Here is a 25,725-nt window from a genome sequence, read left to right as displayed (position 1 = left end):
GGAACAGAATAAAAAAAAACATTTTTTTAGAACATTAGTGATACAATATATATATGTAGCCTATATATTGTAACACTATGTTTACTCACCAGTGCAGTTATAACCATTGCCTGAAAATCCATCACTACACCGACAAGTTCCATTTGTTATACAAGTTGCATTGGAATGGCATGAAGTATTATTGATCATACATTTATCAATCTCTGTTTTAAAGTCGAGTTTATCATAACTTTATTGTTGTACTTATACTTTAAAATCCAACATTTGTTATGTGTTCTCAATCTCAAATACTCATTACCAAAACCATTTTGGGAGCATGTGTCCTTGGGCAAGACACCTAACATTAATTGTAACAACCCAGTGGTCATTATTGAGTTGTCTAAATTGTCAGCAATACATAAAAAATCATAGAAAAAGAAAACAATCTTTCACAAAGTTACACTCGAAGTAACTTATCAGCTGGTCTGAAATCCCACATTTGTTTTGTGTTCATAAATGCTCAATACCAATAAGTTACCACATTTTGTTAAACATAAATGCAGTTTGAAATTAAATTTTTTTAAAAAACTTGTATTACTTCATAGGTTCTTCAGTACAAATGTATTCAACACTTGTTAATATATGTAAAACATTTTCTCACCCACACAGGTTGTATTTCCATCTCCAGTAAACCCATCATTACACACACAAGTTATATTCCCTGTTGTGTTATAACAAGTTACATTTTGATGACATGTTGTTGTATTGTGTATACACTCATTATTGCCTACAAAAGCTACAAGAAATACAAGTTTTTAATTATTTATACTATTGGTCCATTTCATAGGTACATGTAAGATGTTTCAAAACTTTAAAGCTAATTAAAAACACAGCATAATTTTTGGTAATTTAACATAAAATAAATTAGACTTTAATTTTACACTAGTGTTTCAACCTAATGTTCAAGATGTAGTCAAAGAAATGTCTGTGCTAATTTTTCACACTTTTAAACCTTGTAATAACTTTCTATCTAAACCATTTATAAATACGTTTATAATTAAATAAATGACAACAAAATGTTAAGTATAGAATGAACTCACTAGTGCAATTGAAACCATTGCCTGAAAATCCATCATTACACTGACAAGTTCCATTTGTATTTATACAAGTTACATTGGAATTGCATGATGTATTATTGATCATACATTTATCAATCTCTGTTTTAAAGTGGAGTTTATCATAACTTTAATATTGTTCTACTTACACTCTGAAATCCAACATTTTTTTTGTGTTTACAAGTATTTAATACCAAGAAGATAACATACATTTTGTGAATCAGTCATTTTGACTTTTTTTGTAAAATATTTATTTAGTTTTTATAAGTTGTTAATATTGTTAATACATAATGGATTTTTTAAATTTTTTTGGACAACTTGTATTTCTTTCCAATTAGGTTCTTCAGTACAAATGTATTCAACACTTGTTAATATATGTAAAACATTCTCTCACCCACACAGGTTGTATTCCCATCTCCAGTAAACCCATCATTACACACACAAGTTATATTCCCAGTTGTGTTATAACAAGTTGCATTTTGATGACATGTGGTTGTATTGTGTACACACTCATTATTGCCTACAAAAGCTACAAGAAATACAAGTTTTTAATTATTTTTACGATTGGTCTATTTTTAAAAAATACATGTAAAATGTTTCAAAACTTTAAAGCTAATAAAAAAAACAGCAGAGTTTCTGGTTATTTATCATTAATAAATTAGACGGCAATTTTTGCACTGGTGTTTGAACCGAATGTTCCAGATGTTTTTAAAGAAAGATCAATGTTGCGTGTTTTACATACTTATAAACCTTGCAATAATTGTACATATCGCTTATAAAAAAACTATGTTTTTTAATTAAATAGTTGACAAAAAACATGGTATAATATGATTTATGAAGTTTCATTAGGATTGCATAATGTTTTATTGTTATTACATTCATCAATGTCAATAATCAGAAAAAGACAACTTAAAATATTGTATATAATATAAAATCAAATATATATACTCATAAGAAACTCCATTGTATGGAATAATTTGCAAGTCTGCATTTGTATCCCACCAATTAAACCAGCGATCTAAAGTCGCGAGTGTATTCTCAAAAATGAAAAATAATCTTCTGTCTCTAGTAAGACTTATATGTACACCAAAGTCCATAGACTTTGATGTACACTATATTAACTTTCGCCGAGTTTGCGGGATTTAGGGGATTACCCAGTATAAAAATTCCCGCGGTTGTGTTGCCGAGTTGTGAATTAACATCTAGCATGTTATTGTACGATATAAACTAAAGGAAAGTAAGGAAGATGTATATATATATAAATTAAGTTGCCCTGGAAACTGAATACAAAATATTTTTGTCTGGCACCTAATTTGCAAGTAATTAAAAAGGCACATCAACGAAAAATCAAAATTTGTGTATTGATAGAAACTAAGGTTCAAATGTGATCTAAAGTATCAGCGTAATCGGTATGTAGCAAGGTTCAATCGAAACATATATATACTATGCTTCGGGGCGCCATGCTATGCGTGCAAAGAAACACAATAAAACATAGAGGCATGCTTTCTTGTTTTAAACGTAGCCATAGCTGCGCGTTATTAGTATCTCCTCTCACCTTTGCATATTGTATCGTTTCTTTTGTAACCTTGATTACAGATACAATTCCAATTCTCTGGTAATTTTTGGTTTGTGTTGCCGTTGGGGTGGACTAAACCTGTATACGCAGAAATATTGTTTGCTCTATCTTAGTAGTATAGGTCGGAAATAGGGAATAATTTGTTTAAATCTTGGTTTAAGAGACCCCATTTAATGATAAACAAATAAATGTTAAAGTATTCTTACAGCCCAACCAAATGCGCGGCAAAGACGATTACTGTTGTTAAGTATAGTGGTGTGGGGAAAGGTGAAACACTTTGTCAGACGATTTTTTTGTCGGACGATTTTAAACTGTCCCGTCTTATACTGTGTGTTTTCGAATTTGTAATATTTCACCTGTTTTGCGGATCGCTAATTAACTCCTCGTGTGTTTTATTATGATTTTTTGAATTGTTGTCAATTAATAAAGGAATGACAGTACTAATTCGTTGTATTATCCAAAATTCGTCATGTATTTTGATTTTGGAAATATTGGGCAATATGTGCCTAAGTGTCCCATGTTCCCCTACTGTACCATATTAAAATTCTTTGTTGACAACATTTTTAGTTACTAATAAAGCTTAATGGAACAATAACCTTTTTTAATGGTCGCTGATTTATTTTAAAACTGCCGAAATTTTGTTGTTTGCGAGATTGAATCATCAATAGAGTATAATGGGTTAATAAAGTAGGCTGAAATATTTTATACAGTTTGATTTTGTTCCATTTATTTAGTTTTGTTTTTGTAGAAAAATTGAGATGTGTAGGCTACATTAAAAAATTGACTAAGGTTAACAAATAGCTTAAATTAAAAATAAAATCAGCACAAAAATACCAATTTAAAAAATTATATATAGTAGAGTGGGGGAAAATGGGACTTACTTTCTTTCCATTTTCTTGTCCTATTTAATAGTAAACAAAGAACATTCAAAAAATAATAAAACCGTATCGTCACGACTCTCATAGACCGTTTTTGTACATTATGTGCTAAAAGTGTCTCATATTACCTTACAATACTTTATATTATAAAGTTTACGGTGCAAAGAAACTATAGCACAGCCCGTTAACTTCGGTAGGTTAAGTACAAGTTGCAGAATTGATTATACAATCTTCCATTTGTTGTCCTGTTTTACCCCACTTTGTAGTTTTGTAGGTTTTTGATTGATTTATTTATTCATACATTCATTTATAAAGAGCGGTCACGAAGATTAACACGCTGTAGCATAGCCTTTGTTTTGCGCACATAAATAGCGTAATGTAAATCCTATATACGTTGCAAAAAGTAAGAAGTTAAACACTCATAACCAGTGCGGTGTGTGTTATTATTATTTCGTATTGTGCTTTGTTAAGTGTAACGGTAATAGTTTTATCATGTTTGTGTTTTGAATCTGTTTGAATAAGGTCGCATCTGTTTGAAAATAAACGTTGTTGCCTACCGGTCCAAGCACGAGAGTGTTTTTTTTTCTGTTTTAGGAAAATCAGAGTCCTCCACCATGGAAACGGTGCGCGACAAATGTTCTTTATTGTACAACTATAAAACAATACCAAGTCTTCTTACAGTATATGTTGTAGGTAACATGTTAAATTTAGTTAAAAAGTAGAAATTGGGCAAGATAACGAATGTCTAAACTGAATTAGTTTTCAAAAAATACCGTTAAACAAGACGTCACGTAAAAAAGTATTTTGAACTGTCTCTTTTTACCCCGCCAGTTTAAAAATTTCTTAAATAGCCTGGTGTACGAATCGCTAAAAAACTTTTTGTGTGTTATATTAAATTTCTTTAAAATGTTGGATATTAATAAAAATATAATAATACAAATTTATGATAATACAAAATATTTTCACCCCGAAACCGTCATTTTTTAATGTTGTGCAATATGGGCTCCCACCTTACCCCACTCTACTATGTTATTGAATTTGTAAGTATACAAATAAAAACAACCCCGTTTCACGATTTGCTGATGCCGTTTTAATTTATTAGTTAAGTTCTATTTGATAAGAATATAAACGATCTTACCTGTCTCTGCCAAAGCGCAATCAAAGAAACAAGAACTGAATAACGTCTGAACATCACTGGCTTTATACGTAAAACAGGTATGTTAAAATCAACCAATACCTAAGTCATATATTGATTACTTACAATTCACTACAGTGGAACAGGTAGCGGACTTCCGTATCAATTGAACCGTGAATGTATTCCGACAACTCAGTATTGTAAGCAAGACTTTAATAACGGATTAAATATTGAACATAAGTAATATATATACTTTAAAAAATAAATTCTTAGACTTACGCTTGCAATGGGTTGAATTGTTTATTGTTGAGTTGCACATCCCTGCAGTACAAACCTTCACCTGAGTTCCTAGGTTAAAGAAATATAGGCTAAATTGTTTTGTTTAGACCGTACAAAAAAGTGCAAGAAAAAATATGTATATACCTGGTTGACAAAATAGAGAAAACTGTGGATGCATTGAATTCGTGAACTGTATAATTCCGAAAAACAGACTAAACAGTATTGGTAAAAATGACAACATTGTTTCGACACTGTTATTAAAACACCTTTGTCGCCTATTTTACAAAAACACTCAATTTGCTGCACTGCTATACTCTACCATCTATACAAGTATGGTATTCTATAACAAATAGGTATAGTTGCGTTATAGTTATCAAGTGCCTCCCACTTCCTTTATTGATGCAACTTCTTCGCATGGCAGATACGTCATACCTATATACGTATACACATCAATACACCTGGTGAAAGCTAGTTTGTACTGTGATTCACACTTCACGGCTTGTGTGCTGCTGCCAAGTTTCTTATGAAAAAATAGACATAACTGTATTTCATTAAAGAAGCTTCTTCGAATTAGAGCTAACGAAGGCTATGCCGCTTTTACTACACGAAGCTTAAAGGAAAGCATAGGCGCATATCCTATTTTGACTGTCGAATAAAATTTGGCCCGCGTAATGATTTTTTAGAATTCTAATTCGCCAACGATATTTCTTTCTTAAATATGCGTCGAACTAACAAACATTGCGAGTGTTAGCAAAATCTAAAGTTAATCATTTATGTCTTACCTAATGGTTGTGTCCAGTCTGCTCTTGCCCTTAAACGTGCTGTATATAGTCGGGTGGGGAAAAGCATGTTAGTACGGTGGGGTAGGATGGGATAGCCTATACCTTTACCGGATATTATCCTGATCGTGTTTTAAACAATTAACAACGGTCTATATGGGAGTTGTGTGTATATGGTTTTATAATTCTTTGAATGTTCTCTGTTTATTACCAAATGGAACGAGAAAATAGAATGAAAAGGTTTTCCATCTTCTCCCACCCTATGACGTTTGATGGATGATACCACTGTATACTAGTTATGTTTTTGTTTGTTTTATATTCCAAATTAAAGGCATATTGACGCTTGCCTATTTTCCTTATATTTTAGTTTTTTTTCACAAAACTAAAACTAGTTTTATGAAACAAAAACAAACTGCCATAAATATTTAAGTTTTTATTATAAATCTATGAAACTAGTTTAATTACGTCGGCTTTACTATGATTTAGCGAGCATTCAAATATAGCACCTTACCATTTCGCATTTTTACCTGTTAAAAATACACTGTTTCTATTCAGCATATTTTTTAATATTTAAATACAGTAATTGGCTTTGACGCGCCTTTTACAAAGTCGTGATAATACTTTCGAATAATTCTGTAACATTATTTTTTCGATTATTATTGAATGTGGATTCGTAAAAAGAAAATTAAACTGTCTCACCTGGCACATTGGCCCATCTTTCCCTATACTACTATATTTTGCATAATTGATAACACTGCAGTTTTAGTATGGTTTGTGCGAGTTATTATTGTTCTATATCCAGCCATTGAAAAAATGCTGTTATGTTCGATTAAAATCAAATTTTAATACCTGGAGCGGGAAAATACTGTCGAATAATGCTGCCCTGTTTTATCATCTATCATGAAACAGGGACCCGAAAAACAAAATTAAAAAATGTTTTAACTTATCCCACACGTCTTTATTAAATATACAGTAGGGTGGGAGAAGATGGCACACATTTTAACTGTATTTTTTCGTACCATTTATCAGTAAACAAAAAACATTTAAATATTTATAAAACTATATTCCCACGACTGCTATAGACTGTTATTAATTGGTTAAAACAGGACCAAGATACTTGGATATTATGTGCTAAAGAGGTCCCATCTAACCCCACCCCACTATATAACACTTGTTTTTTAAATAGCACGACAACGTTTGAAGTTTGCAACACTGGTTTAAAATAAAATATGTGTCGCCAGTTCGCTGTCATTTTAGATAAGGATTATTGATTAGGGCGGTTGCATCGTAACGACCGGACTTGAGGTGGCTATCACTGTTGGCGTGTGTATCGCTGGATAAAATACGTTACGGTCATGGCTTCAACGCAGAGGTCACTAATGTTTTTTTCAAATTGTCGAAAAAAACGACGTTACCCCACCAGGCTGGGATAATAGAAATTCATTCATTTCACTCATTTAAGACAGACCATTCTTATTTATTAACAACTATCGACGTTTAAATTATCACTCCAACAGGCGCGTAACGGTTCTGCAGATACAAATTACAAAAACATGTAACACAAGGAACACAATACTAATACTGCTGCAACTTCTAAAAGAAGTATTTTTACAAAAAGTATAAATCTTAAAAAGTTACAGAGATTTGATCAGAATAAGACATCTTTTAAAATGCAAAAATGTACAGAAAATGCTGTCTGGACAATCCAGTAAATAAAATAAACAAAAACTAATTATAACCGCTTAAATACATAAAACAATCGGTAAATATTAAAGTCTTAGTAAAACTGATCATTAAGAATAAATACATAAAAATGAACATAAAATATTACAAGAAAAAAGTGATTTGGTTTATAGTGTTTTAACAGTGTTGATTATCGTTGTATGTGCTACAGCATGTTTCTGTCTCACTCTTCACCATCCTACTTTTCCATTGATGGTCACTCTCTATGATTCATATCAGTAGTAGCAGTGGAGGCATCTTCGCTTCGCAAAGTATCAGTGCCACGGAAGACTGACAATGCATGCGATGAAGTGACTGCAGATGTGGAATTTTTCCAAAGCTTGCGAAATCGGGGACGACGCATTGCTGTTAGTACAAATATCCCTACACCCTGAAGTGGTGAGGCAAGTGTTAGTAAACACTAGTTTTGACTTTATCATACGCTTTAGTTTTTGAAGATTTGTGAAGCTATATTTTACACTATTTTTGTATTTGTAAAGTAAAGCTAATTATAACCGCTTAAATACATAAAACAATCAGTAAATATTGAACAATCGGTATAACATTAAAACAATCGGTATAACATTGTTGACAACGGCTTCACTTTCCCACTTACCAATTTCATTCCAAAATATATTTGTTGAGACTGTTTTGTTTATTATTTTAAATAGTAAATTTACCTATATCAACATTGCTACTAATAATAGAGATTCAGTTGTATCAGGTATTAGAGAATAAAAAGTTGTAGCCCATGTAAAATCAATACAATTACCTGTAATGTATTAAAAAGAGCAAATATCCAGCTCATAGCTGTAAGATATGCCTCATTGTCAGATAGAAGCAACAGATATCCAAACACCCATGTAAGTCCCATGATTGAAGTCATAGTCACAGCAAATATCATGTTCTGCTTGACCGTTCTCTTCATTGATGACACTTCAACCTTTTTGAAAAATTTATGTAAATAAACGAATGCTATTTATTTATCCTTGCATTGTAATACAAATTAAATGGTGTCTCTTTTTCATACACCTTAACCTGCTTACAAACTATGACAAATAAAACTTCGGTAAATGATCTGGTTTAGAATAATTCAGCATCTTAAAAATAACATATATAAAAATAAAAAATATTATATATAATAATATAAGTGTTTTATTAACAAAAGTGCAAGTATTCCATACAGTACACAACATTACACTGCTTTGAGTACCTTGCTGTTCTTTTCAATGATTTCTTTTAGGACACAGACAAAGATGGCAAAATTACCAACAAAGCAGATGGTTATTGGAATGAGGAAACCAATGTAGAGAGCAGGTCCATTTAACCAACATATATTACTGGCATGGTAGGTTGATTTTTTCAGAGGATCAATGACTGAAAATGTAAAATATATACTGGTGTCAGTGGTGTGTCATAGCTTTATATGGCAAATGCATTAAATAATATCCTATATCTATTATTAGCAAGCACAATATATTCAAGAATTGACCTTTTTACATATAAATTAACAATTTTACTTGAAATATTTTATCTGCCAGAACACAAGACTTCATTAATGTTAATGTCTTTTTTTAAACAACAGTTATTGGTCAAAACTGTAATTGTTACAAAGCAGAATAAGTTATATGACCTAAAAAAAATTGAAGTTTTAAATGGATGCTGTCAAATAGAAAACATATAATGTTCTTACCATCGCCACACAGATTGTTCTTAACAGCTTGTGGTAAATTGTCCAAATAACCCACAGTAACACCAACTGTGATGGAAGCAATCACAAGGGGAGTACCATATGCAAACAAACTGCACCACTGCAAGAAGTTGTGTTCATTTCCACGGAAGACCTTCAAAGAAAATGTATTGTAAACATTTTGGGGAAAAACTTAAGTAGATTCTGTTTGGGGTGAAAAATTAATGAGCATAGGTCGATTTAATAGGTTTGTTTTTTAATCAAGAGGAATAATTGTATGATACCAATGTAAAAATAGTTCAATTTTTGCAATATATATTGAACTTAGGTAAATATTTTTTGAAAAACTGGATAAAACAACTGAAGAATGAAAAAAAGTAGACAAATAAAGACATGTTTTTGCCTTATAAATACTCTTTCACACTGACTGAAATATCAAAAAATAATTAACAGCATAATGGTTAATGATGTATAAAAGAAAAAATACCTTCACAAGACTCATGTACATGTCATAGCTGTACACTGACATCCAGCACCAAGAAGTGAGGAAGAAGTAATGTAACAGGTAAGTGACAGCAATGCAAGCATTCTTCTGCTTAGGATGGTCAATACCAACCACAAATATGAGGTAAGCAATCATCAGGTTACCACAGATATTTAGTAAGATTTTTGTTGGTCGGCGCCTTCTTAAATCCCTGTTTGAAGATATGTTCATGTTAAAACCAATGCTCGTTGGATAACAATTTATTTTCATAGTGTGGCAGTGAAACATTTATTCAAGGCCGTCCTATTTCTTAGAGCTTATTCATACGAGTTTCTATGTAGGTAACTAAGAAAATAATTATTATTTTTAATTGGCCGACAATTCAGACAACCCGTTATTTATTTTCCTTTAAACTCTTTACTGCTGCCATATGTCTAAAACACTTGCCTGTCTTCAGCATGTATAACGATTGTAGCAAATAAACCAATTATAGATAGAATGCATCCAATATCACTAATAACTGATAGAGCCAAGTCTGCAGGGGCATTGTTGTTTTTCTAAAAAAAATGAAATTGCGCATTAAAACACCCAAACCAAGTTAACACACAGATCCTTACCATGATAAGAGCAAAGTTGGTGAGATGTGTGCAGAGGCATTCTGGTGGGTTCGAAGTATAATTAAAGCAACATCCTTCACTGGACCAATCATTTTTGTTGAAATCCCAATACTCACAACTATATACTGTTTCTACCACCTAAAAACACATGTGTAATATTCCACTTGGTATTATTTCAATTGCACATAGTTTTAAAGTAGGAATAGTGTCTTACAGTAAAGGTATCCTCAGTTTCAGTCTGCCCATATAAAGTTCCACCTTTGTCATAGTGTTCAATTTTGACAGGATCCTGCAAACCGGTAACAAACTCCACTCCAAGATCAATTTCTACAACCTGAATTTAGCATAGAGTTTAAAGCGGCATACCAACAAGAAATCAAAATTTGTGTATTGATAGATAAGCTTAAATAGGATCTAAAGGCACCATCAAAGTTCGGAAAAACAAAACAGCTTTTAAAAAAAATAAGTTTCAAAACCGCAAATTCGACCGCTGGAGTAAAGAAAAAGAGTGAAATTTTTTTTTATGGGACATCCCATGCATTGTTGAAACTGCTGAATTTTTTGTTACTATGTCCCTTTAAATAGGAATGTGGTAGTTAGCCAGTAAAATAGGTCAGACTTTGATCATAAAGGAGCTTATGAAGTTAAAAAAACACTTAACATACATCAAAAATATTTGCCCAGAAAGAGTCCTATACATGTGATAACTTGTAATAAACAAGAGTTTTATGTGGTTGAACACCAATGTTATAACAACTGACACTGTCCGCTAACTAGGGAATAATAACCAAGGCATAATAAGTTTTATACAGTCATTCATACTCACAGTGGTGACATTGCTTGAAGATGGAAACAAAGAATCATCAATGTAAAGCATGAATGAAGCTCTACCACCATTAGTTTCTCTCTTTGCTCGTGTAGCAGTTGTTCCCCAAGCTTTCTGTAGCACTGTGGATGGCAGTACAACATTCACTGGTGTGCGAGTGATGTTGTTCCCACTAGTCACAACCGGTTTAAATCGCAAAGTGGTTGTGTCAGTAGATGACTGAAGTACCTGTGAAAAATGATCGGCTGTGAATATTTAACCTGTCTTGTCTGTTATCAAAAAATTGGGTCAAACATAATTTGGAAATTAGGTGACCAGAGCTTAGGTTTAATCCATGGTTGGTATTTGAATGCAGTTGGGAAAGGATTGAGTGTAGCACATACATATATTTTTGTGAGGAATTAATCTTCTGAAAAGTTATCAGAATAAGAAGAATAACCCTGGTGTGTTCCACTGCTTGGTAAACAAAATACTGTTTTTTTATGAAATTTATGTTAGTATTTTGACAGGAAATCAGTTCTTGAAGGGATTTTATGTCTGGTAGAAATATTATGAAAAACAGTTGTGTGTTACTTTTATAACAACAGTGTCAGTTTCCACCACAAGAGGATCATCAGGTTCAAGTTCTACAGAGCGAGCGAGTTTAGTGAGGGATTGCACTAAGTTGTTACGAAGTTTTGTGTTTTCTTTATTGTTAGGTGTGTCCGGAGTTTTGAAGAACTTGGTAATGAGGTTACTGGATATAGATGCAGCTGAGTAAAATGTAGCTGTGGATATCTGTGGAAAAGGTAATCTTAAAAACAAAATCTTAAATTTTTAGCATTTATTTACACTTTTAAGAACTATTACAAGTATTAAAAAAATCGTTATTTTATATTGCACATATTGTGTGGATTACAGTCCGACAAATAATGTCAACCATTTGCACACAGTCGTTTTAAATGATAACCAAGCAACATTATTTAATATACTATTTTTACGTTAATAAACATACTGTTTCATTTTGATTGTTATCTGTGATGTTGACAAAATAGTCCACTACAACTGATACTTCACTTGTGGAAATATTCTCTGCATGTGAAGTTAATACTTGAATTGTTGCTGTGGTCTCTTCTGCATTGCCATTTTCCAACTGAGATTGGAAACAGTTAAAAAAATTGATTTTTAAAATTATTGTGCATGTAAAAGTTACCTAAAATATGGCAGTTAAAAGAGACGATAGGGATTTATTAAGTTTTACAATTTTAGATGAAAGTGATAAATTATTGGTACCATGTTACTAAAATTTAAACAGCTTACCGATAGTAAACTTGCATTGCAAGGAATGGACTTAAGTTTTGCAAATGAGAATAATCCATTTGTTCCAGGTGTACAGACTGCTGTGGCTTTTGAAAGACCTATGAAGCAAAAACATTAAAAAATTAAGAATAAGCCAATGCACAACTTAAATTGAACATACCGTTTGAACATTTTTCATTTGATGCTTGAACAAAGGGAACTTGCGTTTCATTGAATGTCAAGTTTTGGTAAACTTGTAAATTGCAAATGCCTGAAAATGAATAAATAATAATTATCTTCACATGGCAGGTTATAACATGGGTGTTTTATTTTATTCACAACTCTACGACTTAAAACACTGATTTTCTATTCAATATACCTAATGCTCGCTTACACCAAGTATACAACAACTGGGGCAAATATTTTTATTGTTTTTTTCATTACAAATTTGAAGAAATCATAAGTAGTACAATAATGGCAGAGGTAACCCTAGTTATAAGGTTAGTTCTTTAACCACTGTGATTCATGACTAACACAATTGTTCGGTCATAATGTTTGCACACATTTCAGTAAGCATTCGTTTAAATAATAAACAGCATTGGTACAAACCTGAACATGTAGTTCCATCACCTTGAAAGCCTGGATTACATTTACAAGAGTATTGTCCGTTATTATCAGACACACATGATGCATACTTGTGGCATTCAAAAACACCATTGGTTGAACAATGAAGTAACACTGTCAGAATAAAAAGGGTGAAAACTTTAAACAAAATACCATATATATAATTACATTGGCATGATTTTCCATCTCCTGAATAATCCTTCTTACATGTACAAGTATAACTTCCATCTGTGTTATTGCAATAAGCATTTTCATGGCACGGGTTGCTACTACATTCATTAATATCTACAAAGACAAAGAATAATTAGATTTATTAAATATTATTTAACATTTTTGGTGTTTACCTGTACACGTGTGGCCATCACCTGAGAATCCAGACTTGCATGTACAAGTGTAGCCACCACCATGGTTTGTGCAAGTTGCATTTGCACTACAAGCATTATCTGCACTACATTCATTGCGATCTGAACAAAAGAATCAGTTAAGACATATGAATCAAGTTTGTATAAATTATAACTTACCTATGCAGTTGTAACCATCGCCTATAAACCCAGTATAGCAGGTACAGGTGTAATTACCCATTGTGTTATTACATGTAGCATTACTGTGGCACTTGGCTTCTCCATTATTACATTCATTTACATCTGTTTAATTACAACCTAATAAATGAACCAAAAATATCACTTTTTACAAATTCATACCTGTGCAATTGGAAGTGGCATATCCAGGCTTGCAGATGCACATATAAGAACCATCGTTATTCACACACATTTCATTTTGTTCACATATTACAGATGCATTTTTACATTCATCAATATCTGCAATGTCAATTATCTAATTAGTCAATACACATGAAAAATGAAAACATAATAACAAACTGGTGTGGAATGTAGGTAATACTTAAACCATTACTTTAATTACTAATATTAAAATCTCTATGAAATGTGAAGGTCCAATCATTTGTGGTTATGTGGTATTTTGTATCAGAAAATATTAAATTTACCTGTACAGTTTTTGCCAGTAAAACCATCTTTACAGACACAAGTGTAACCATCGACCCTATCCACACATGTTGATGTACTTGAACAATTAGCATGTTCGCATTCATTAATTTCTGCAAACAAAAAACAGCTTTGGTTATTAAGGTACAAGTATACATATACTATGTCATATAGAAATACATTAATTAATGTCACTTATATGTTATTTTTATAAAATCCATACTGGCTTACAAATTTCCATTCATGCAACTTAATTGGTGATTTTGATTTTGCTTAACAACGTTGTCCTTTAATAATAATCAATGTTGGAGTAATTAACATTTAGTGGTTTAAAATAAATCCTTAAACATGTTATCCTAAGAGGCAATCACTTAAACTAATATGAATGTCTATTTTATTAACATACAGAGTAAGATGAGATCTCACCTGTGCATATCTTCCCATTACCAGTATACCCTGCATGACACATGCAAGAGTAACTTCCAACTGTATTTGTGCAGTTTGCGTGGATGTGACAACTGTTTTTAGAACTATCGAGGCATTCATTCATATCTAAAATAAAAATAAATTAATTTTATTTAAAAACAGGTAAGGGGGTATGCAAAAACAAATACATGAGAAATTATGGTATGATACGAGTTATCGGATAAAACATTACAGCTACACTTATTAATATTAAACAGACTTGGAAAATATTTTTACCTATGCAAGAATAGCCATCTCCCTTGTACCCCATGTTACACTTGCAAACATGTTTTCCACCCTTAAGCATGCACGAGCCATTTGAACTACAATCCTTACCACCATTTGAACAGTCAAGTTCTGAAGACAAAAAACACAGAATAAAATTTTGAATGATGGCAAAAGAGACAAAAGGAAAACCTGTGCAGTTGCTGCCATGCCCAGTAAAATTCTGTTTGCACACACAGCAGTAGGTGCCTATTGCATTTATACACTCAGCATTTGCATGGCAGGAAAAGTTTCCTGTTTCACATTCATTGATGTCTGCATTTGAAATAAAGGTATTTGTTGTTATTATCCCAATAATAAAACAATTATTAATAAATTAAAACAAAAAGTCTTTAATATTTTCTAATCTTTATTGCTAAGTTGCTACGTCATTATATCGTAGCCAGAGCAACATTATATAGAGCCAGAGCAACCCAGGCTATTACCTAAATACACCCATTTTTAAAATTAATAACTACACCAGAGACAATTAGTCAATTACACATGAAGCACCCACATTGGACTTACCAGAACACATTGTGCCATTCTTAAAAAAGCCAGCAATGCATATGCATGCGTAACTCCCAGGTGTGTTGGTACAGTTAGAGTTAGGTGGACAAACATGTTTTCCAGTGCATTCATTTTTATCTGAAAAAAATTAAATAAAAAATGTAGCCTGAATGAAGTTACATATTCACTGATAAAATTTAGTCTTTATCACACCTATTTGTAAATGAAAATAATGCTGTACACTTTTATTTGATTACATTTATTAATATCTGCACAGATTTATTACTATACCTTACGCAAACAATCTTAGTTGGTAACTTTTGAGCGGAAACAAGGTGTATGAAAGACATCTTTGAGTTACCCACCACGTAAGAATAAATTACAAGTTAAAGTTATTCAGAAATTATACTTAAAAATTAAAAAAGAACAAATAAGTTGCTCCGATTTTAAGATGATAACATGAATAAAATAAAAACAAATGTTTCAAACCTCTGCAAGTTTTTCCATCTCCAGTAAACCCAGCTTTACAAGTGCAGTTATAACTTCCTGGTCCGTTATGGCAAGTGGCATTTGTATGACATTCGTTCAATGAAGAGTTCGAACATTCATCAATGTCTACAAGTAAGAACACTTTAATTATCGCTATTATAATACATACAAAATTGTTATGCAATAGACATACCTGTGCAAAACGAACCATTTCCATGAAACCCATCATGACAAGTACAAGTGAAGCTTCCAACATTGTTTGTACAATTTGCATTCGAGTCACAATTGTCAGTTTTGTTTTCACATTCATTTATGTCTGCATTTAAAGAATGTTAGTTAAGATGAGCCGAAAAAATAAAATACACTACTTTCTACCTTGACAATCTTCTCCAGAACCAGAAAATCCAGACACACAACTGCAATGGTGACTTCCTGGTGTGTCAACACATGTAGCGTTGACGTGACATTGATTCAATGTGGAATTTAAACATTCTTTAACATCTGAAAAGTCAATGAAAGCAATAAAACTCTGATTCAGGCTTACAAGCAATTTGCCGCTGGGAGATAAGTATGTGCTGATTGTAATTGCACATACAAATCCATAAAGTTGCATACTTTGTAATTTGTGAACAGGCACAAGGTGTATTAACTAATAGAACTTTGAGTTACTTACCATGACAAAATAAATAAGTGACAGGCATTTAAACACTAAACTTATACCAATTAAAACTAAACACATAAGATGCTTGGGCTTTAAATTAATCACCCGAATAAAATAAACTAAAAGTAAAAAATGTTTTAAACCTCTGCAAGTTTTTCCATCTCCAGTAAACCCAGCTTTACAAGTGCAGTTATAACTTCCTGGTTGGTTATGGCAAGTGGCGTTTGAATGACATCCGTTCAATGAAGAATTTGAACATTCATCAATGTCTTTAAGTTCAAAAACACATTAATTATCGCTATTATAATACATACAAAATTGTTATGCAATAGCCACACCTGTGCAAAACGGACCGTTTCCATGAAACCCATCATGACAAGTACAAGTGAAGCTTCCAACATTGTTTGTACAATTTGCATTCGAGTCACAATTGTCAGTTTTGTTTTCACATTCATTTATGTCTGCATTTACAAAATTTTAGTAAAGATGGGCAGAGATATAAAATACACCAGTTAAGATGAGTAGCAGAGAATATTGATGACACAATTGTTCTATAATGGCCATACCTGTGCAGAACGAACCATTTCCATGAAACCCATCATGGCAAGTACAAGTAAAGCTTCCAACATTGTTGCTACAATTTGCATTGGAGTCACAATTGTCCGTTTTGTTTTCACATTCATTTATGTCTGCATTTACAAAATTTTAGTAAAGATGGGCAGAGATATAAAATACACCACTGTTTACCTTGACAATCTTCTCCAGAACCAGAAAACCCAGACATACAACTGCAATGGTGACTTCCTGGTGTGTTAACACATGCAGCATTGACGTGACATTGGTTTAATGTAGAATTTGAACATTCATTAGTATCTGAATTTTCAGTGAAATCAATAAAAGTTTCCCAATTTGCACCACCACACAGAGATAAACAATCAATAATGGAAGTGGAATTTTATTTGCAGAAAAAATAAACAAACCTGTACAATTTGTTCCATTTCCAGTGAAGCCAGAGTTACAAACACAAGTAAAACTGTTAACCTCATTAATACAGGAAGCATTTTGATGACAGTTACCACCAGCACATTCATTTCTGTCTGTAATGTTTAATTTAATGTTTGTTGTTCATGGTTAATTACTGTTTTTTTCTCAAAAAATCTTTTAGTCTCTTTTTTGATATCTTGTCAAGTCTTTCTGATATTTTTTTATGCATAACAATGTTTTCAATTTACACTTATATTGGAAAACTTGACTTGGATGTGTTGTTTTTGAATTACACTAATATAGAGCAACATATAGAGCAGAGATACTAAAACGTTGCAAAGTACAATACATTTAAGTTTCATTATATTTATATTATACATGACCTAATAAAAATATCAAAAAAAACAGCAATATATACCTATACAGCTGTGTGTTCCATTCCCGTCATAGCCATCTTTGCATTTACATTCATAAGAACCAGGTTTATTTATGCATGTAGCATTGGTATGACATCGGGGTTTTGCTTCATCACATTCATTTACATCTGCGATTCAAGCATTGTGTTTATTCATTTTTATATTTCTAATCAAAAGGATTTTGGTTGAATTGTGTCTTTTAATAAATACTAACGATAGATCATAGCATTTGTTAGAGTGTTTATCAATAACATAAAACCACATGTTTTACAATTTGATGCCACCAGCATCATGCACTTGTGTGCTTGGATGAGACACTTATCTATATATAAAAACAAAACCAAAAAAATCAGCACAAAGTTACATACATGGTAACCCATAAGCGGACATGAGGTGTATGAAACAAGCAATGATTTGCCCCATATAAAGATAAAACATAAAATACATTTACTCATTAAAATTCGTTTTAGCTATAAGCCTGTATTTTTCTAACTTTAATTGAATAATAAATTAGTACCAATATAACCAATTCGCTTTAACATAACATAATGTTGCTTTTATCGTTGACATGACACATCAAAATGGTCATCTTCTATATTTTATTCACAAGCGTACCGTCACAGGTGAATCCATCACCATTGTAACCAGAATTACATGAGCAGTTATAACTTCCTGGTGTGTTCCTACAACTGGCGGATCTATTACATTTGTGTGATGAACCTTTGCACTCGTCTATATCTAAACAGGTGATTGGTAACAAATAAAGATAATGTAAATTTATATTAGGGCGAATTATCAATGTTAAATGATTGGCAATAAGTCTGAATACATAATTGATTTATAATTTCCAAATGTGGTGCTATGTACAAAATATTTTACCTACTTTACATTTATATTCCAATATTAGAACTTACCAAAACAACCGGTTCCATTTTTATAATACCCAGTCATACAAATACAAGTGTAACTGCCAACAGTGTTGTTACAGGTTGCTTTATGGTGGCAGTTGCTCACGTTGGTACTGCATTCATCTATATCTGTTTTAAAAATAAACACAATTTTAAATATATCGTTAAAAAAAGAATATTTATTGCCAGTTCATTTGTAACTTGTAATAGCATTCGCAAAATACCAAACTTGACTTCTAAATTTATAACCTGCAAATTTACAGCTATACCACAATGCCCCCAACGTTATTTTGTTTCAGCTATAGCTTAAAAAAGCAAAAATAAACCGTATTTAAAGTAATGATCTGGTGCTATGAAAACGTAACCAACAAAAATCAAGTTCAACCACTAGTCCGTTCTACTATATAAACATTGTTCAACTATATGAACATCAGATCAGGGTCAGATTCGTGGAATTTAATACAAGGCATATTTAAAGTAAGACACTTTATTTGTTAAGTTGTACCTTCACAAAAAGATCCATTTCCATTAAATCCAGTACGACAACTACAAGTATAATTCCCTATATTGTTCGTGCAACTTGCATTTTGGTGGCACTTGCCATCATCATCTGTACATTCATCTATATCTGTGAAATAGTTTAAAAGTATTTATTTTGGTGCATACCCGGTTTTATTAAGGACTGCATTTTATAACCTACAAGAACTATATTCTCGAGATATTCACAGGAACAGCAATCCTGTAGTTGCTAGACACTTTAAGTACAAATGGCAATTGAATAGATTATTGGCCTTTATTATCTTGGTTAACTCATAGTTATGGTTTTGGAGTCAACCCTAGTTGTACCTGTGCAATTAGATATCGGATCACCATAGAAGCCTGGTTTGCATTCACAGTTCCAATTTTCACCATCTTGTTTACATAATGCATTATGATGACACATTTTGGGTGCAGTCTTACACGTTGAAGGGTCTAATAAACAGGAAATGTATAAATATCAGTTTAAGTAAATGCTTGAGTATACTTACAGCAAAATGTTCCATTTCCAACAAATCCAGAATGACATGCACAAGAATAGTTTGCCTCAGTTTTGGTGCAGTTAGCATTTGATGAACAAGGACTTGAGCTTGTCAAGCATTGGTTATCTGAAAACCAATAAAAAAAAACTTAAAGATGTAAAACAATATGCACATATTTGCAAGTGAGTTACCTGTGCAGTTAGGTGGTGAGCCATAAAACCCTGATAAACACTGACACGATACATTTCCTAAAAATGTTTGGCATTTTGCATTTTGTCCACAACTCCCACAGCAATTAAAATCTGTTGAAAACACAAACAATAGTTAGTCATATTGCAATATCTCTTTATATGTAATAAAAAAAATAAATGAAAAAAATAAAAATTAGATTTGAAAATAAAATATGCAGTAAAGTTTCTTCTGTTTAAACTTTGGGACCCATAAATATTAAAAGAGAAAAACAGTACAAGACTTACATGCTTTGGGTACTTCAGCTTGATATGGATATTTTGGTGTGACTGTGTTGCGAGAGACATAAGATGCTATAAGATCTTTATGAAATTCATGGATGTCAAATGTGTACACATCGTATCTGCATTAAAAAATATTGTACTTTATACTCTGGACTTTGTTGCATCATGTATTTCTTAAAAATAAAAAAATAACATCATTCCACTATAGTTTAATTAAAACACTTTCAACCTAATGAATAAAATAAAAAATTGTTTTAATAAAATCTACCTACCTTACGACCAGTTTTCCACCAGATGAAAAGAAATCGGACACCTGGACCATTCCATTTGACACATTCCATAACGTTTGCAAATCATTTGTAATCATTGTTTTCAATTTAGCATAAGAATCAGATGTCTTGTTATTAAAATCGCTTGCGTTCAAACCAGCCAGGAGTTGGTCAAATCGGCGTGGATATCCAACTAAAAAAGGTTTAAAATATAACATATTATTTACTGTATGTCTGTAAAGGAATCATATACTATTTTCATGGCAATGACATTACATATGAATGTGTAGCACATACAGCTCTGGCGCAGTGGCGTAGTGGTTAGCGCGCCTGCCTGTAACCATTAGGTAATGGGTTCAAGGCTCGTCGCTGCTACCATTGTGGCTGTGGGTGTATGTGTCCTTGGGCAAGACACTTAACGACAATTGCTCCAACCCAGTGGTCACTAATAGGTTGTCCAAATTATCAGCCATACATAAAAAAAAACAAATAAATAATCACCCACAAAATAACATACATGGTAATTCGTAAGCTGGCACGAGGTGTTAAACCCGTATGATAACGACTGTCGTTTTCCGGCCACGCGAGTATAAAGTAAGTTACATTCATTTATTCATACACCTTACCTCTGCATACAAAGCTTCCATCCTGTTTGTCACAAAACTGACTTTCGTTGCAGCGAAGATTGGCTGCCAAACAACCATCAATATCTTTAAAATAAATAATACTTTTAACATATTGGTTCAAATGGTCAAATTATAAAAACCAAAGTGGTGCAATTTGGAAATGTATGATAATTCAATTAGGTAATTTCCATTATAATATACAACATTTTAGTAGGCTGTTATAAAATTGTGATGTTCAAAGTGTGAACTTACTTGTGCAGTGAATTCCGCTGTACCCAGTTGGGCAGTTGCAGATGTAACTTCCATTGGTATTGACACAAAAAGAGTTTGAACTACAGTTATGAGTTCCACTCGTACATTCATTAATATCTAAATTGTGTATAAAACATAATACATGCTACTTTATACACCAAGGTAATATATACCTGAGCAGTTATGTGGAGAACCAGTGTATCCTTTTAAACACTCGCCGCAATAATACGAACCCAACGTATTCTTGCATGCTGAATGAGCAGGGCAACTGAACTTTGTCGAATTAGCACATTCATCAATGTCTACAAGTACGACAAACTCAAGTTAAAGTAAAAATAAATATAATTTTATGCTTGCATAGTAGGGCGACGACAGTGGTTATAGCCGACGTTGGTTATAACACGGGTCTTTTGTTTTATACGTCCGGCGTCGTGGCAAAGTAGTTAGCGCGCCTGTCTGTAACCCAGAGGTAATGGGTTCAAGGCTCGACGTTGCTACCATTGTGGGCGTATAGGCACGACACTTAACGGCAATTGTTCCAACCCAGTAGTCACTAATGGCTTGACCAAATTATCAGCCATACATAAAAAAATTACCAACAGAGTAACATACATGTTAACTTATCGTAAGCTAGCACGAAGTGTATGAATACCCGTGTGATAACGACTGTCGTTTTCCGGCCACCCGAGGAATAAAGTAAGTTACATTCATTCTCATTGATACACTTCGATTAAGCTTTGGCTGCGCATATTGCCCTATACGTTTCTTTATGGGAGACAATCATTTTTTTATTTTGACAATTGGAGAACTCATAATGAAACAGTAGATTATTAGAGTAATTTGACTTGCGCAAGGACACATACACAACAACGGTGGCAGCGTCGTGTGAGCCTTGAACCAGGCCTAATGGCAAGCGCTTTGACTGCTTTGCAACCATATACCAGGATAAATAACAATCAACTCGAATAAACAAATATTCACCATCGCAACTGTCCATATCCTCAGAACTGCTCGATGTAAATCCAATCTGGCATTTGCAAGTAACTTCACCCAAGCGACTAGTGCAAGATTTATTTGGCCCGCAACTGGCGCAGCAGTTTTGGTTATCTGTAAAGTAAAATTGCAGTTATCGTAAACTATAAACAGGTTGAAAATGTGTACGATTTGACTCACGTTTTACGGGGGTTTCAAGATCAAATTCAGAAAAAAAAACATCTCCATGCTTGGTTTTGTACGATCGTATTAAGTCACTCACATTGCCATTTTGCGTGATGTGTAACACCGTGTACCTGCCACATTAAAACAATCATTATTTATAACAGAAACAAGACAAAGTGTGTTAAAACCAACCTTGCCACAAGAATGTCGTCATATACCAGCAAACTAGCACTCGTCTGCCGCTGGTAGCCCGTAACACCAACCCACGCCATTTTGGTAGCATTCTGAATGTTTGAATCATACATGTCTGTCCATTCTTTGCTTCCGTTGTAAGCACCAACACGTTGATCGATAATTGTCCTATACTCATCTGTAAGTTTGAAAACAAAAGGACTTTAGAATATTTACCTGTTTTATATTTTTAAATGTGTATTTTGTATCGACACTTATACCCTTTTGCATGGTAACTGTTATTTACCCGCAAAAACAAAGTTAACACACATATAACATCATAAACGCATTATCTGTTGTAAGAAGTTAGTTGTTACTCGCATTATGCAAGTAAAGAAAAATATGGTGCAAGGACAGTTTTACCTTTATGCCAATCGCTATTCGCCATAAACATTTTACCATCAAAAGGGGTATTACTGTCTGTATAATGTTTTGGAAAGTATAGATAACCCTCTTATAGCATCTATAACAGCAAATCTAAAAATTCCTTGACATGTTGTATATACTTAACTTACTTACCAGCACAACGATGGCTTCCTAGGGTGTTTACACAAACTTGAGAAGCTAAGCATGGATTAGCCGAGCATTCGTTTATGTCTAAAATTAGAAAATTATATATAGTAGCATGGGGGAAGATGGGACACCATTTCATTCTCATTTCTCATCCCATTTGGTAGTAAACAAAGAATATTCAAAACATTACAAAACTGTATTCTCACGGCTCCCATGAACCGCTGTTTATTGTTTAAAACAAGAGCAGGATATTTAGATATTATATGCTAAAGGTGTCCCATCTTTCCCCACCCTACTGTATATATAGTAGAGAGGGGGAAGATGGGACACCTTTTCATTTTATTTTCTGTTCCATTTGGTAATAAACAAAAAACATTCAAAGAATTATAAAACCGTTTCCTCACGACCTCCGTTGTTAATTGTTTGAAACACTATCAAGATATTGTACGCTAAAGGTGTCTCATCTTCCCCCATCCTATTGTATAGCATAATATTCCAAAATTTTTATTCGTTTATTTAATTCACAGGTGGGTGTGCGTATTGAGTGGCTGCGTGGGTGGCAGGGTGATTTTCGAAATCTGCCTGATACCAACTAGGCTATCCGATTACATTATAATTATACACCCGCGTGACGTTTGTGTGTTTTATCACGCAGACTTTTTCTTTGAAAGATTCAGGCAATTTAGCGACACTCGCGTACACAGCTCAATACGTAACAACCCTGCGTCATATGTGCAACAAAATATCTGCTTATCTATGTGGCCGTATGGTAACGTTAATTAACGCACAAGTAATATTGAAGTTAAGGTTGAGCAAACTTTAATATTTTAAAATAAATTGTTTCATATTATTACCGATGCAAGCAATTCCTTCTCTTTTGTATCCAGCATTGCAACTACAATTACCAGAATCAGTACACGTACCATTTAAGGAGCAATACATGCACGCCTCTGAATAAAATAATTAAAATCAGTTTTGTTTTATAAAGCACGCACTTGAATACGGGTTTCTCGATTTAAGAACTTACCTGGAACTTCACAAATGAATTGTAACTTGTCGCAGCAACCGGTTGAGCTACAGGAAAACGCTGCAGCAGAACTTGTTCGATAAATCTTAATGCAATTACCAACACCAGGAGATCCTGATGTAGATCCCAAACATTGGCTTCCGTTGTTTAGTATGTATCCCTGAGCCCCTACGCCTGAATTCAAACAATGATTATCACGTTTGTGACACCTTTATTTGTAGATAGATAAATAAATAAATAACTTACCCGAATACTTGCCTAGCATTTCGGTGAAACTGGTGTCGGGTAAACTAGGCAAAGAATACAACTTTCCCCCGCGCATCGAACATGACGCAACTGCATCATGGTAAGTGGAGCGGGAGGAGCTTAAGAAGAGGTACCTACTATCACTTGGCTTTTCGTACGTTCCTAAAAAAACATGATTAACGTATTATTTAAGTAATGCTAAACAGAGGCTTATAATCATTGTCCGGCAACGTAGCACATTGGTTGGTGCGCATTCTTGTAACCTGGAGATAACGGGTCCAAGGCTATAGTCGTAATACTCCAACCCAGTGGTAACTGTTGTCTAAAATAAATTGTCAGCTATATACAAAAACAACAATCATCAACAAAGTTATACATGGTAATTCGAAAGCGGGCACGATCAAACAGAACACTCTTGTTATACTGACTGTCGTGTATCCGTGCACCCAAAGATAAAGCAAGTTGCATTCACTTATCCAAGCTATAAATACCTGTAAGGGGTTCTGAGGTGGTGTCTTGGCATGTTGACTGGGCGGAGCTACTGGCAGTAATTAAAACACATGCTGCAAGCAGCACTGTTTTCAACATATTATCCGATCCAAAATACGATTTTTTAATCTTGATTTTTTGGCGTGAACGCTAAACTGGAACCTGAAAATGTGTTAAAGCCAGTAAGTATTTTTAACAGCTAAACAGTAAAACGTAAAATGTTACAAAAAACAAAAACAGATTAAATGCACTACTTATACTGCGCTGTTAATAGTCGACTTAATGGTTTGTAGACAGCAATACCAATATATTACATACACAAAGTATCGTTCGACGTTTTTACGCAGTCAATATCATCGGTTTCTATTTCCCGATATTATGTTGGTTATACTGTTACAGCATATTCTAAGCTAGCTTAAAATGTTTCATTACGATCTATGTACGTAATGTGACGATATTTAGGGCTTTCGCGTTCGTTTTGAAACCGATCTAATTCTTTTTACTGGTATTCGTCCTTTTTCGTACAGTTACAACAGAAAATATCCGAACTGGTAAATAAAGAAAATTCTTTCAACGGTGTACAACGCTACGCATTTTCTAATGGTTATAAGTAACACTATTGAGACTGTAATATGCGCACTGCGACAGAAAAATATATAGCCTGCGTATGATATATACAATACATTTGAATAACTGTGTCTCTACAATACAGGTACAGCTCAACACAATACTTCTGGGTAAA

General features: G+C 33.2%; 2 protein-coding genes and 1 long non-coding RNA gene across 6 annotated transcripts in view; all 3 read right to left on the bottom strand.

Moving 5' to 3' along the window:
* The window catches only part of LOC100180464 (CD97 antigen-like), an 11,481-nt gene extending 9,257 nt beyond the window's left edge, over window positions 1-2,224 (bottom strand). The window contains exons 1-5 of the mRNA XM_026834205.1: window positions 2,043-2,224; window positions 1,489-1,623; window positions 1,080-1,196; window positions 641-700; window positions 90-203 (exon numbers count right to left, since the gene is read on the bottom strand). Of these exons, the coding sequence (XP_026690006.1) occupies window positions 90-203; window positions 641-700; window positions 1,080-1,196; window positions 1,489-1,623; window positions 2,043-2,085 (469 nt within the window). The 5' untranslated portion in view covers window positions 2,086-2,224. The remainder of the gene's footprint in view (window positions 1-89; window positions 204-640; window positions 701-1,079; window positions 1,197-1,488; window positions 1,624-2,042) is intronic.
* Window positions 2,225-4,687: 2,463 nt separating this feature from the next.
* LOC113474206 lies at window positions 4,688-5,426 on the bottom strand. The gene is made up of 4 exons (XR_003395854.1): window positions 5,107-5,426; window positions 4,963-5,031; window positions 4,810-4,893; window positions 4,688-4,746 (listed from the first exon to the last, which is right to left on the bottom strand). It is a non-coding gene; the product is annotated as an uncharacterized LOC113474206 (long non-coding RNA).
* A 1,771-nt stretch (window positions 5,427-7,197) lies between these two features.
* On the bottom strand, window positions 7,198-25,137 carry LOC100178094 (fibrillin-2-like). 4 transcript variants are annotated; one of them, XM_026834168.1, is made up of 51 exons: window positions 24,986-25,137; window positions 24,495-24,656; window positions 24,249-24,422; window positions 24,076-24,171; window positions 23,228-23,305; window positions 22,670-22,847; window positions 22,493-22,608; window positions 22,301-22,426; window positions 21,493-21,621; window positions 21,320-21,436; window positions 21,068-21,151; window positions 20,445-20,634; window positions 20,176-20,291; window positions 19,891-20,001; window positions 19,709-19,825; window positions 19,527-19,652; window positions 19,186-19,308; window positions 18,687-18,809; window positions 18,388-18,510; window positions 17,775-17,900; window positions 17,353-17,469; window positions 17,120-17,245; window positions 16,939-17,061; window positions 16,711-16,833; window positions 16,516-16,641; window positions 16,087-16,212; window positions 15,905-16,027; window positions 15,712-15,852; window positions 15,241-15,360; window positions 14,866-14,988; window positions 14,686-14,805; window positions 14,410-14,535; window positions 13,986-14,096; window positions 13,684-13,800; window positions 13,504-13,626; window positions 13,327-13,446; window positions 13,151-13,267; window positions 12,968-13,096; window positions 12,540-12,629; window positions 12,380-12,477; window positions 12,075-12,212; window positions 11,654-11,857; window positions 11,081-11,308; window positions 10,469-10,588; window positions 10,255-10,392; window positions 10,085-10,194; window positions 9,641-9,848; window positions 9,157-9,307; window positions 8,677-8,840; window positions 8,236-8,406; window positions 7,198-7,854 (listed from the first exon to the last, which is right to left on the bottom strand). In XM_026834168.1, exons 1-51 carry the CDS (start codon window positions 25,080-25,082, stop codon window positions 7,681-7,683), a joined length of 6,717 nt encoding a protein of 2,238 aa, XP_026689969.1. In that variant the 5' UTR covers window positions 25,083-25,137; the 3' UTR covers window positions 7,198-7,680. The 4 variants fall into 4 exon arrangements, with proteins under 4 accessions (XP_026689969.1, XP_018666960.1, XP_026689970.1 ...); XM_018811415.2 differs by having other exon boundaries at window positions 15,712-15,837; window positions 24,986-25,136; XM_026834169.1 differs by lacking the exon at window positions 16,939-17,061.
* Window positions 25,138-25,725: the final 588 nt, after the last annotated feature.

Source organism: Ciona intestinalis, chromosome 4 (genome assembly GCF_000224145.3).
Source record: "Ciona intestinalis chromosome 4, KH, whole genome shotgun sequence".
NCBI classification, from domain to species: Eukaryota; Metazoa; Chordata; class Ascidiacea; order Phlebobranchia; family Cionidae; genus Ciona; species Ciona intestinalis.
Note: the sequence above shows the minus strand (reverse complement) of the source record. Positions and strands in the feature narration are given on the sequence as shown.

Excerpts from the sequence above, each read along its gene's own strand:
- LOC100178094 (XM_026834168.1), bottom strand. The coding sequence starts at position 25,082 with ATGTTGAAAACAGTGCTGCTTGCAGCATGTGTTTTAATTACTGCCAGT. Across the intron at positions 19,653-19,708 it reads TGGAAATGGAACATTTTGCT|ACCCTTCAACGTGTAAGACT; the intron begins GTAAGTATACTC and ends CCTGTTTATTAG. Across the intron at positions 10,393-10,468 it reads AAACTGAGGATACCTTTACT|GTGGTAGAAACAGTATATAG; the intron begins GTAAGACACTAT and ends ATGTGTTTTTAG.